At 52.3% G+C, this 14934-nt stretch overlaps 1 protein-coding gene across 1 annotated transcript in view; it reads left to right on the top strand.

The window, feature by feature from the left end:
- Positions 1-344: 344 nt before the first annotated feature.
- The window catches only part of LOC144740383 (propionyl-CoA carboxylase beta chain, mitochondrial-like), a 72800-nt gene continuing 58210 nt past the window's right edge, over positions 345-14934 (top strand). The window contains exons 1-3 of the mRNA XM_078623239.1: positions 345-596; positions 6368-6487; positions 10486-10554. Of these exons, the coding sequence (XP_078479365.1) occupies positions 402-596; positions 6368-6487; positions 10486-10554 (384 nt within the window). The 5' untranslated portion in view covers positions 345-401. The remainder of the gene's footprint in view (positions 597-6367; positions 6488-10485; positions 10555-14934) is intronic.

Raw genomic sequence — 14934 nt, 5'->3', positions numbered from 1 at the left:
ACCCCCAACGGCCTTCACGCTGAACAACCAATCAGCGCGCGGCACGGCGGGTCGACCAATGGGATCGCGCGAATTGGTGGGAGTGGGAGGGGGGGGGTTGGCGCGCGCGCGGGTACCCTCGGGTGACCCTGACAACGAGTGACGACGACGTCACGCCCCTCCTCCACCAGCCCCGCCCCTCCTCACTATGCGCGCCATCTTGGGTAGGGGTGGCCCCATTGGGGGACTCCCGCGAACCCCTCGTGACGTCGCTCTGCTTCCCTGAGCAAGATGGCGGCGGCGCGGCTTCAATGCCCCGCCCCTCGCCCCGCCCCTCGCCCCGCCCCCCCGGTGGGTCACCCCCGGTGGGTCACCCCCAGTGCAAAGCGAGACGCGAGGGTGACGGGGACAGGAGGACGACGATGCTGCTGATGATGATGATGATGAACTCCGCGTCGCGGCTCGGGGCCGCGCTGCTCCCGCGCGCCCGCCACTCGCCGTTCCTGTGCCGGGCGCCGTGGCGCGCCGCCAGCAGCGTCCACGAACGGATCGAGAGGCGGCGCCGCGCGGCGGAGATCGGCGGAGGCCTGGCGCGGGTGGAAGCACAACACGCGCGGGTACAGTGCAGTGTGGTGTACAGTGTAGTGTGTGTAGTGTAGTGTGTAGTAGTGTAGTGTGTAGTGTGTAGTAGTGTAGTGTATAGTGTAGTGTGTAGTAGTGTATAGTGTAGTAGTGTAGTGTATAGTGTAGTGTGTAGTAGTGTATAGTGTAGTGTACTGTGTAGTGTAGTGTATAGTGTAGTGTAGTAGTGTAGTGTATAGTGTAGTGTGTAGTAGTGTATAGTGTAGTGTGTAGTGTAGTAGTGTAGTGTATAGTGTAGTGTGTAGTAGTGTATAGTGTAGTGTACTGTGTAGTGTAGTGTATAGTGTAGTAGTGTAGTGTATAGTGTAGTGTGTAGTAGTGTAGTGTATAGTGTAGTGTACTGTGTAGTGTATAGTGTAGTGTATAGTGTAGAGTATAGTGTAGTGTACAGTGTAGTAGTGTATAGTGTAGTGTAGTGTATTGTGTAGTGTATAGTGTAGTGTATAGTGTAGTGTATAGTGTAGTGTATAGTGTAGTGTGTAGTAGTGTATAGTGTAGTAGTGTAGTGTATAGTGTAGTGTGTAGTAGTGTATAGTGTAGTAGTGTAGTGTATAGTGTAGTGTGTAGTAGTGTATAGTGTAGTGTGTAGTGTAGTAGTGTAGTGTATAGTGTAGTGTGTAGTAGTGTATAGTGTAGTGTACTGTGTAGTGTAGTGTATAGTGTAGTAGTGTAGTGTATAGTGTAGTGTACTGTGTAGTGTATAGTGTAGTGTATAGTGTAGAGTATAGTGTAGTGTACAGTGTAGTAGTGTATAGTGTAGTGTATTGTGTAGTGTATAGTGTAGTGTATAGTGTAGTGTATAGTGTATAGTGTAGTGTGTAGTAGTGTATAGTGTAGTAGTGTAGTGTATAGTGTAGTGTGTAGTAGTGTATAGTGTAGTAGTGTAGTGTATAGTGTAGTGTGTAGTAGTGTATAGTGTAGTGTGTAGTGTAGTAGTGTAGTGTATAGTGTAGTGTGTAGTAGTGTATAGTGTAGTGTACTGTGTAGTGTAGTGTATAGTGTAGTAGTGTAGTGTATAGTGTAGTGTGTAGTAGTGTAGTGTATAGTGTAGTGTACTGTGTAGTGTATAGTGTAGTGTATAGTGTAGAGTATAGTGTAGTGTACAGTGTAGTAGTGTATAGTGTAGTGTATTGTGTAGTGTATAGTGTAGTGTATAGTGTAGTGTATAGTGTATAGTGTAGTGTGTAGTAGTGTATAGTGTAGTAGTGTAGTGTATAGTGTAGTGTGTAGTAGTGTATAGTGTAGTAGTGTAGTGTATAGTGTAGTGTGTAGTAGTGTATAGTGTAGTGTGTAGTGTAGTAGTGTAGTGTATAGTGTAGTGTGTAGTAGTGTATAGTGTAGTGTACTGTGTAGTGTAGTGTATAGTGTAGTGTACTGTGTAAGTGTATAGTGTAGAGTATAGTGTAGTGTATAGTGTAGTGTATAGTGTAGAGTATAGTGTAGTGTACAGTGTAGTAGTGTATAGTGTAGTGTATAGTGTAGTGTAGTAGTGTATAGTGAATTGTGTAGTAGTGTAGTAGTGTATAGTGTAGTGTATAGTGTAGTGTATAGTGTAGTAGTGTAGTGTATAGTGTAGTGTGTAGTAGTGTATAGTATAGTGTAGAGTATAGTGTAGTGTACAGTGTAGTAGTGTATAGTGTAGTGTAGTAGTGTATAATGTAGTGTATAGTGTAGTGTATAGTGTAGTGTGTAGTGTAGTGTAGTAGTGTATAGTGTAGTGTGTAGTGTATAGTGTAGTAGTGTATAGTGTAGTAGTGTAGTGTAGTAGTGTATAGTGTATAGTGTAGTGTATAGTGTAGTGTATAGTGTAGTGTACAGTGTAGTAGTGTAGTGTATAGTGTAGTAGTGTAGTGTATAGTGTAGTAGTGTACAGTGTAGTGTATAGTGTAGTAGTGTATAGTGTACAGTGTAGTGTACAGTGTAGTGTATAGTGTAGTGTGTGTGGGTAGTGTGTAGTGTAGAGTACAGTGTAGTGTGGAGTGTAGTGTGTAGTGTGTGTGGGTAGTGTGTAGTGTATAGTGTAGTGTGTGTAGTGTAGTGTGTGTGGGTAGTGTGTGTGGGTAGTGTGTGTAGTGTAGTGTGTATGGAGTGTAGTTTGTGTGTAGTGAGTGTGCGGGGAGTGGTGGTGCAGTGGTTAGCGTGCTGTGTGTGTGTGTAGTGAGTGTGTGGGGAGTGGTGGTGCAGTGGTTAGCGCGCTGTGTGTGGTGTGTATGGGGAGTGGTGGTGCAGTGGTTAGCGCGCTGTGTGCGTACAGTACATGTAGTAAAAGCAAGTAGCAGGCCCACTCACTGTCTACAGCATCCCACGTCAGAGAATGAGGAGGTTTACCGCAGCCTTCGCTCGGAGGTTCGGAGAGCCGTGAGGCGCTGTAAGGATGGGTGGTGGTCGCGGGTTGCTGAGGAGATGGAGTCTGCCTCAGTGGCCCGCGATCACAAATCACTATTTAACTCCATCAAAAAAGTAACCTGCAGCGCCACACCTATTACCATCATTAGAGGAAAAAACGGTGATCCAATCTCCGACCCCCAGGAACAGGTTTGCAGATTTGCTGAGCATTTCTGTGAGGTCCTGGGGGAGGGGAAATCCCTCAGCCAGGAAAACATCATGGCACAAAGTGGGGATAACCCTGCTGAGGCTGCGGTGCCTCAAATATTGGAAGAGGTCACCCCCTGTGAGTGGCTGGCTGAGGTGCCAGCTGTTGAGGAAGTACTGAGGGCGATCCGGAGTCTGAGACCAGGGAAGGCACCGGGCAGAGATGATCTCCCAAGCGAAATGCTGAGGCGTTTGTGCACAGACTGCCCTATATGACATCATAACAACAGTCTGGACCACTGGACGGGTTCCGCAGGACTGGAAGGATGCCCTGGTGGTCCCCCTCTTTAAGAAGGGGGACCGCACAGACTGTAACAACTACAGGGGCACCTCACTCCTCAGTGTGCCGGGAAAGGTCCTGGTAAAGATTATTCAACATCGCCTTGCCAGGCACTCTGAGGAGAGGCTTGCGGAGCCCCAATGCGGTTTCAGGCCAGGGTGGTCCTGCACAGATGCCATATTTTCTGTCCGTCTGCTACAGCAGAGGTGTAGGGAATTTCAAAAAGACCTACATCTCTGCTTTATTGACCTTGTCAAGGCCTATGATACCATCAACAGGCCTGGGCTCTGGGTTGTTCTTTGTGCTTTCGGAGTCCCTGACCCTCTGCTCACGATCATTAAGAACCTTCATAATGGTGAGCGGGCCCGGGTAAAACTACGTGGCCGGGAGTCGGAGCCATTCCCTGTTCACCTTGGGGTGTGACAGTAATGTCCTCCCACATTATTTTACGCATTTTTCGACCACGTAGTTCGAGAAGCCTTCCATGGCTGTACCGGTGGAATGTCCATCTGGTACAGATACAATGAGAGGCTGATCGATGCCCGAGTGCGATCGAGGGATGGCTCCCTATTGGTCAACCACGTTATGTATGCCGATGATCTGGTGATTGCTGCTCACTTTGAGAAAGAGTTGGAGACGCTGCTGCTGAGACTGGAGCGTGCTACTTAGAGGTGGGGCCTTACCATCAGCCCCACCAAAACTAAGCAGCTGCCTGGGTATTTTGTACCATCGGGCACTCCACCCCCACAACTCCCAATCGGTGATGGGGCAGTTGTGGAGAGAGTGGAGAGTTTCCCATACCTGGGCAGTGTGCTTATGACCGGCTCCGGTTTGGCAGCAGAGGTCTCACTCCGAATCAGTCGAGCGGCAATATCTTTTCATCGGCTGCGTAACGCTGTGTGGAAGCTACCTGGTCTGTCGCTCCGCACGAAGCTTCAGGTCTTCTTGGCCACGGTCATTCCCTCCCTTCTCTACGCTTGCGAAACGTGGACCCCCCTAATGGAGCATCTTCGCCGGTTAGAAACATTCAGGCTGGCCTGCCTACGATCCATCCTGGGTTTAACCTGCAGGCTGGATTGTGTGAGGAGCTCACAAATCCTTGAAAGATCTGGGCAAAGTCCCATCGGTGAGCTCCTCTGGCAGGCAAGGCTGCGTTGGCTGGGTCATGTAGCCCGCATGCCCAGCCACCGCATGCCTAAACAGCTTTTGTTTGGCAGGATTGAGGGGGCTAAATGGCCACGGCACGGGCTAGAGAAGAGATGGAGTGATGTGGTACAGGAGGACGTGGAGTTGAGTGGACTTGCCGATGACTGGTACCAGCGGTGTCAAGATCGGCCTCAGTGGAGGAGGCTCGTGAAGGACGCTACTGGGCAGTTGGAGGCAGTCGCCCTCCAACAACAACGGAGGGCGGAGGAGCGATGCTCACAACAACGAGCGGAGCGCCGGGTGGCTAAAGCACAGCAAGTTGGCACAGTAGGGGGCACAGGTGGTGCATCAGCCAGTCATCTCGGTCATCTCGGTCAGTCGACCCGTGGCACCTGCTGGGTCTGCCCCGTGACCTCCTGCCAGCGGGCGTTCGACACTTCACGTGGCCTCAGGGTGCACATGGCCTGGCACAAGCGTCGTGGTGACGTCACCGCCACTTAGTGGCGAATGGCGGTTGTTGTTGTATCTGTCTGTGTGTGTGTGTATCTGTGTGTATCTGTATGTATCTGTGTGTGTGTCTGTGTGTGTGTATCTGTCTGTGTGTGTGTGTATCTGTGTGTATCTGTGTGTGTGTCTGTGTGTGTGTCCCAGGGCAAGTTGACGGCGCGTGAGCGTCTGCTGGTGCTGCTGGACCCCGGCTCGTTTGTGTGTGTGTATCTGTGTGTATCTGTGTGTATCTGTGTGTATCTGTGTATCTGTGTGTATCTGTGTGTATCTGTCTGTGTGTGTGTGTATCTGTGTGTCTGTGTATCTGTGTGTGTGTGTGTGTGTATCTGTGTGTGTGTATATCTGTATGTATATGTATCTGTGTGTCTGTGTGTGTGTATCTGTATGTATATATATCTGTGTATCTGTGTGTATATGTATCTGTGTGTATCTGTGTGTGTGTCTGTGTGTGTGTCCCAGGGCAAGTTGACGGCGCGTGAGCGTCTGCTGGTGCTGCTGGACCCCGGCTCGTTTGTGTGTGTCTATCTGTGTGTATCTGTATGTATATGTGTGTATGTGTGTGTATGTGTGTGTATCTGTGTGTATCTGTGTGTATCTGTATGTATATGTGTGTATCTGTGTGTATCTGTGTGTATCTGTGTGTATCTGTGTGTGTGTGTGTATCTGTGTGTGTGTGTGTATCTGTCTGTGTGTATGTGTATCTGTGTGTGTGTGTGTCCCAGGGCAAGTTGACGGCGCGTGAGCGTCTGCTGGTGCTGCTGGACCCCGGCTCGTTTGTGTGTGTCTATCTGTGTGTATCTGTGTGTATGTGTGTGTGTGTCTGTGTGTATCTGTATGTATATGTGTGTATCTGTGTGTGTGTCTGTGTGTGTGTCCCAGGGCAAGTTGACGGCGCGTGAGCGTCTGCTGGTGCTGCTGGACCCCGGCTCGTTTGTGTGTGTCTATCTGTGTGTATCTGTGTGTATCTGTGTGTGTGTCTGTGTGTGTGTATCTGTCTGTGTGTGTGTATCTGTGTGTGTGTATCTGTCTGTGTGTGTGTGTATCTGTGTGTCTGTGTATCTGTGTGTGTGTGTGTCCCAGGGCAAGTTGACGGCGCGTGAGCGTCTGCTGGTGCTGCTGGACCCCGGCTTGTTTGTGTGTGTCTATCTGTGTGTATCTGTGTGTATCTGTATGTATATGTGTATCTGTGTGTATGTGTATCTGTGTGTGTGTGTGTCCCAGGGCAAGTTGACGGCGCGTGAGCGTCTGCTGGTGCTGCTGGACCCCGGCTCGTTTGTGGAGAGCGACATGTTTGTGGAGCACCGCTGCGCCGACTTCGGCATGTACAGTGACACCAACAAGGTGCCGCACAGACAAAGGTCCCCCGTGTAGCCTCCAGCAGGCTGTAGGGGCAAGTGCTGTGAGTAGCGAGCAGCAGCAGCACCTATGAAGGTAGACACAGACAAAGGTCCCCCGTGTAGCCTCTAACAGACAGTGGCACACGAGGGGTGAGTGGCCAGCACCACGCCCGACCGCCTTTGTCTCCCCAGGTACTAATTTGACCCACGTGATGCCCTGGGCCGGGTCAGATCATCGTCACCACCAGTGGCGCTGACTGCTACACCACCGCTCCCCATGCACACACAGCACACACACACACAGCACACACAGCACACACACACAGTACACACACTGCACACACACACAGCACACACAGCACACACACAGTACACACACAGTACACACACAGTACACACACAGCACACACACACAGTACACACACACACAGTACACACACACAGCACACACTCACACAGCACACACACAGCACACACACAGCACACACACACAGTACACACACAGCACACACACACAGTACACACACACACACAGTACACACACACAGCACACACACACACAGCACACACACAGTACACACACAGTACACACACAGTACACACACACAGCACACACACACACAGCACACACACAGTACACACACAGCACACACACACAGCACACACACAGCACACACACACAGCACACACACAGCACACACACACAGTACACACACTGCACACACACACAGCACACACACACACAGCACACACACAGTACACACACACAGCACACACACACAGCACACACACAGCACACACACACAGTACACACACTGCACACACACACAGCACACACACACAGCACACACACAGCACACACACACACAGCACACACACAGCACACACACACAGCACACACACAGCACACACACGCACAGCACACACACACAGTACACACACACACAGTACACACACAGTACACACACAGTACACACACAGCACACACACACACAGCACACACACAGTACACACACAGTACACACACACAGCACACACACAGCACACACACAGCACACACACACAGCACACACACAGCACACACACAGCACACACACACAGGACACACACACACAGTACACACACACAGTACACACACACACAGTACACACACAGTACACACACAGTACACACACAGCACACACACAGCACACACACAGTACACACACACAGCACACACACACAGCACACACACACAGTACACACACACACAGTACACACACAGCACACACACACACAGTACACACCAGTACACACACACAGCACACACACCCTCAGCACACACACAGTACACACACACACAGTACACACACAGCACACACACACAGGACACACACACACAGTACACACACACACAGTACACACACACACAGTACACACACAGTACACACACAGTACACACACAGTACACACACAGCACACACACACACAGCACACACACAGCACACACACACACAGCACACACAGCACACACAGCACACACACAGCGCACACACACACAGCACACACACACAGTACACACACAGCACACACACAGCACACACACACAGCACACACACACAGCACACACACACAGTACACACACACACAGTACACACACAGCACACACACACACAGTACACACCAGTACACACACACAGCACACACACCCTCAGCACACACACAGTACACACACACACACACAGTACACACACAGCACACACACACACACAGTACACACAGCACACACACAGTACACACACACACAGTACACACACACACAGCACACACAGACACACACACAGAACACACACACACAGAACACACACACAGCACACACACACACAGTACACACAGCACACAGTACACACACACACAGTACACACACAGTACACACACACACAGTACACACACAGTACACACACACACAGTACACACACACACAGTACACACACAGCACACACACACAGCACACACACAGCACACACACACAGAACACACACACAGCACACACACACAACACACACACACAGCACACACAGTACACACACACACACAGTACACACACACACATCACACACACCCTCAGCACACACACAGCACACACACACACAGAACACACACACAGCACACACACACAGCACACACACACATCACACACACACACAGCACACACACACACACACAGAACACACACACAGCACACACACACAGCACACACACACAGCACACACACACACAGCACACACACACAGCACACACACACAGTACACACACACACAGCACACACACCCTCAGCACACACACCCTGACCACGTGGGGTTCCATGTGGAAGCACTCAGCTGCTGCTATTGGCTCAGAGGTCACAGGGGGTCACAGACAGCCCCCCCCTCCCCCCGTGTCCTCACCCCAACCCTGAGGTCACGCAGCCATCAACTCAACCACGCCACCACCACCACTACACCACCACCACTACACTACACCATCACACCACCACCACCACCACTACACCATCACCACCACACCACCACCACCACACCGCCACCACCACCACTACACCACAACCACACCACCACCACTACACCACCACCACTACCACACCACCACACCACCACCACCACTACACCACCACCACCACTACCACACCACTACACCACCACTACACCACCACCACTACACCACCACACCCACCACCACCACTACACCACCACCACTACACCACCACACACCACTACCACACCACCACCACTACACCACAACCACACCACAACCACACCACCACCACTACACCACCACCACCACTACCACACCACCACACCACCACTACCACACCACCACCACCACTACACCACCACCACTACACCACCACACCCACCACCACACCACCACTACCACACCACCACCACTACACCACCACTACACCACCACCACTACACCACCACACCACCACCACCACTACACCACCACCACTACACCACCACTACACCACTACCACACCACCACCACTACACCACAACCACACCACAACCACACCACCACCACTACACCACAACCACACCACAACCACACCACCACCACTACACCACCACTACACCACCACCACTACCACACCACCACTACCACACCACCACCACCACTACACCACCACTACACCACCACCACTACACCACCACACCACCACCACCACCACACCACCACTACCACACCACCACCACTACACCACCACTACACCACCACCACTACACCACCACTACACCACCACCACTACACCACCACCACTACACCACCACTACCACACCACCACCACCACTAAACCACCACCACTACACCACAACCACACCACAACCACACCACCACCACTACACCACCACTACACCACCACCACTACCACACCACCACACCACCACTACCACACCACCACCACTACACCACCACTACACCACCACCACCACACCACCACCACTACACCACCACTACACCACTACCCACACCACCACCACTACACCACAACCACACCACAACCACACCACCACCACTACACCACCACTACACCACCACCACTACACCACCACCACTACACCACCACTACACCACTACCACACCACCACCATTACACCACCACCACTACACCACCACACCACCACCACTACACCACCACCACACCACCACCACTACACCACCACTACACCACTACCACACCACCACCACACCACAACCACACCACCACCACTACACCACCACTACACCACCACACCACCACCACCACTACACCAGCACCACCACTACACCACCACCACCACCACTACACCATCACACCAGAGGCTACACGGGGGACCTTTGTCTGTGTGTGTACAGTGTGTACAGTGTGTGTACTGTACGCGTGTGTACAGTACCCGGGGTACAGTGTGTACAGTGTGTACTGTACGTGTGTACAGTACCCAGGGGACAGTGTGTACAGTGTGTGTACTGTATGTGTGTGTACAGTACCCAGGGGACAGTGTGGTCACCGGACGAGGACTCATCAACGGGCGCCTCACTTACGTCTTCAGCCAGGTGAGCAGCAGCAGCCTCACCACACTCACCACACTCACCACACTCACCACTCACCACTCACTCACTCACCACTCACCACTCACTCACTCACTCACCACTCACTCACTCACCACTCACCACTCACTCACCACTCACTCACCACTCACTCACTCACTCACCACTCACTCACCACTCACCACTCACTCACCACTCACTCACTCACTCACCACTCACTCACTCACTCACCACTCACTCACTCACCACTCACCACTCACTCACTCACTCACTCACTCACCACTCACTCACTCACCACTCACCACTCACTCACCACTCACTCACCACTCACTCACTCACTCACCACTCACTCACCACTCACCACTCACTCACCACTCACTCACTCACCACTCACTCACCACTCACTCACCACACACTCACTCACCACACTCACCACTCACCACTCACTCACTCACTCACCACTCACTCACTCACCACTCACCACTCACTCACTCACTCACTCACTCACCACTCACTCACTCACCACTCACCACTCACTCACCACTCACTCACCACTCACTCACTCACTCACTCACCACTCACTCACTCACCACTCACCACTCACTCACCACTCACTCACCACTCACTCACCACTCACTCACTCACTCACCACTCACTCACTCACTCACCACTCACTCACTCACCACTCACCACTCACTCACTCACTCACCACTCACTCACTCACCACTCACCACTCACTCACCACTCACTCACCACTCACTCACTCACTCACCACTCACTCACCACTCACCACTCACTCACCACTCACTCACTCACCACTCACTCACCACTCACTCACCACTCACTCACTCACCACTCACTCACCACTCACTCACTCACCACTCACTCACCACTCACTCACTCACCACTCACTCACTCACTCACCACTCACTCACTCACCACTCACTCGCTCACCACTCACCACTCACTCACCACTCACTCACTCACCACTCACTCACCACTCACTCACTCACCACTCACTCACCACTCACTCACCACTCACTCACTCACCACTCACTCACCACTCACTCACCACTCACTCACCACTCACTCACTCACCACTCACTCACCACTCACTCACTCACCACTCACCACTCACTCACTCACCACCTCACTCACCACTCACTCACTCACCACTCACTCACTCACCACTCACTCACCACTCACTCACTCACCACTCACTCACTCACCACTCACTCACCACTCACTCACTCACCACTCACTCACCACTCACTCACTCACCACTCACTCACCACTCACTCACCACTCACTCACTCACCACTCACTCACCACTCACTCACCACTCACTCACTCACCACTCACTCACTCACCACTCACTCACTCACCACTCACTCACCACTCACTCACTCACCACTCACTCACTCACCACTCACTCACCACTCACTCACTCACCACTCACTCACCACTCACTCACTCACCACTCACTCACTCACTCACTCACCACTCACTCACTCACCACTCACTCACTCACCACTCACTCACTCACCACTCACTCACTCACCACTCACTCACCACTCACTCACCACTCACTCACTCACTCACCACTCACTCACCACTCACTCACCACTCACTCACCACTCACTCACTCACCACTCACTCACTCACTCACCACTCACCACTCACTCACCACTCACTCACCAATCACTCACTCACCACTCACTCACTCACCACTCACTCACTCACCACTCACTCACTCACCACTCACTCACCACTCACTCACTCACCACTCACTCACTCACCACTCACTCACTCACTCACCACTCACTCACCACTCACTCACTCACCACTCACTCACCACTCACTCACCACTCACTCACCACTCACCACTCACTCACCACTCACTCACCACTCACTCACTCACCACTCACTCACCACTCACTCACCACTCACTCACCACTCACTCACTCACCACTCACTCACCACTCACTCACCACTCACTCACTCACCACTCACTCACCACTCACTCACCACTCACTCACCACTCACTCACTCACTACTCACTCACCACTCACTCACTCACCACTCACTCACTCACCACTCACTCACCACTCACTCACCACTCACTCACTCACCACTCACTCACCACTCACTCACCACTCACTCACTCACCACTCACTCACCACTCACTCACTCACCACTCACTCACCACTCACTCACCACTCACTCACTCACCACTCACTCACCACTCACTCACTCACCACTCACTCACTCACTCACCACTCACTCACCACTCACTCACCACTCACTCACCACTCACTCACTCACCACTCACTCACCACTCACTCACTCACCACTCACTCACTCACCACTCACTCACTCACCACTCACTCACTCACCACTCACTCACCACTCACTCACCACTCACCACTCACTCACCACTCACTCACCACTCACTCACCACTCACTCACCACTCACTCACCACTCACTCACTCACCACTCACTCACCACTCACTCACTCACCACTCACTCACCACTCACTCACTCACCACTCACTCACCACTCACTCACCACTCACCACTCACTCACCACTCACTCACCACTCACTCACCACTCACTCACCACTCACTCACTCACCACTCACTCACTCACCACTCACTCACCACTCACTCACCACTCACTCACCACCCTCACCACTAGTACACTCACTCACCACTCACTCACCACTCACTCACCACTCACTCACCACTCACTCACCACCCTCACCACTAGTACACTCACTCACCACTCTCTCACCACTCACTCACCACTCACTCACCACCCTCACCACTCACCACTTACTCACCACCCTCACCACTCACTAGTACACTCACTCACCACTACTACTCACCACTAGTACACTCACTCACCACTAGTACACTCACCACCCTCACCATCACCACTCACCACTACTACTCACCGCTCTCACCACCACGCTCACCACTCCCCACTACTCACCACTACTCATCACTAGTACACTCACCACACTCACCACTACTCACCACTACTCATCACTAGTACTCACCACGCTCACCACTAGTACACTCACCACTACACTCACCACTACACTCACCACCACTAGTACACTCACCACTACACTCACCAACACCACTACTCACCACCACCACCACACTCACCACCACACTCACCACCACACTCACCACCACACTCACCACGCTCACCACCACTACACTCACCACCACCACCACGCTCACCACACTCACCACTACCACACTCACCACTACACTCACCACACTCACCACTACCAGGCTCACCACTACACTCACCACTACACTCACCACCACTAGTACACTCACCACTACACTCACCAACACCACTACTCACCACCACCACCACGCTCGCCACCACGCCAACCACTAGTACACTCACCACCACACTCACCACGCTCACCACCACTACACTCACCACCACCACCACGCTCACCACACTCACCACTACCACACTCACCACTACACTCACCACACTCACCACTACCAGGCTCACCACTACACTCACCACTAGCACACTCACCACCACACTCACCACCACGCTCACCACCACGCTCACACCACCACCACGCTCACCACTACACTCACCACCACTACCACTATTACACTCACCACTACACACTCACCACTACACTAACTCACAACTCACCACCCACTCACCACACTCACCACTACACACTCACCACTACACTAACTCACAACTCACCACCCGCTCACCACACTCACCACTACACACTCACCACTACACACTCACCACTACACACTCACCACTACACACTCACCACTACACACTCACCACTACACACTCACCACTACACACTCACCACTACACACTCACCACTACACACTCACCACTACACACTCACCACTACACTAACTCACAACTCACCACCCGCTCACCACACTACTCCCCCACTCTGTGCCGACTGGTGACGCTGTGACGCTGTGTGTGTGTGACGCTGTGTGTGTGTGACGCTGTGTGTGTGTGTGATGGTGTGTGTGTGTGACGCTGTGTGTGTGACGCTGTGTGTGTGTGTGACGCTGTGTGTGTGTGACGCTGTGTGTGTGACGCTGTGTGTGTGTGTGTGTGACGCTGTGTGTGTGTGTGACGCTGTGTGTGTGTGACGCTGTGTGTGTGTGACGCTGTGTGTGTGTGTGACGCTGTGTGTGTGTGTGACGCTGTGTGTGTGTGACGCTGTGTGTGTGTGTGTGACGTTGTGTGTGTGTGACGCTGTGTGTGTGACGCTGTGTATGTGTGTGACGCTGTGTGTGTGTGACGCTGTGTGTGTGACGCTGTGTGTGTGACGCTGTGTGTGTGTGTGACGCTGTGTGTGTGTGACG

This window comes from Lampetra planeri, unplaced genomic scaffold, assembly GCF_965212315.1.
Source record: "Lampetra planeri unplaced genomic scaffold, kcLamPlan1.2.h2 scaffold_210, whole genome shotgun sequence".
Lineage (NCBI taxonomy): Eukaryota > Metazoa > Chordata > Hyperoartia > Petromyzontiformes > Petromyzontidae > Lampetra > Lampetra planeri.
The sequence above is the reverse complement of the archived record's forward strand: the minus strand, read 5'-3'. Positions and strand labels throughout refer to the sequence as shown.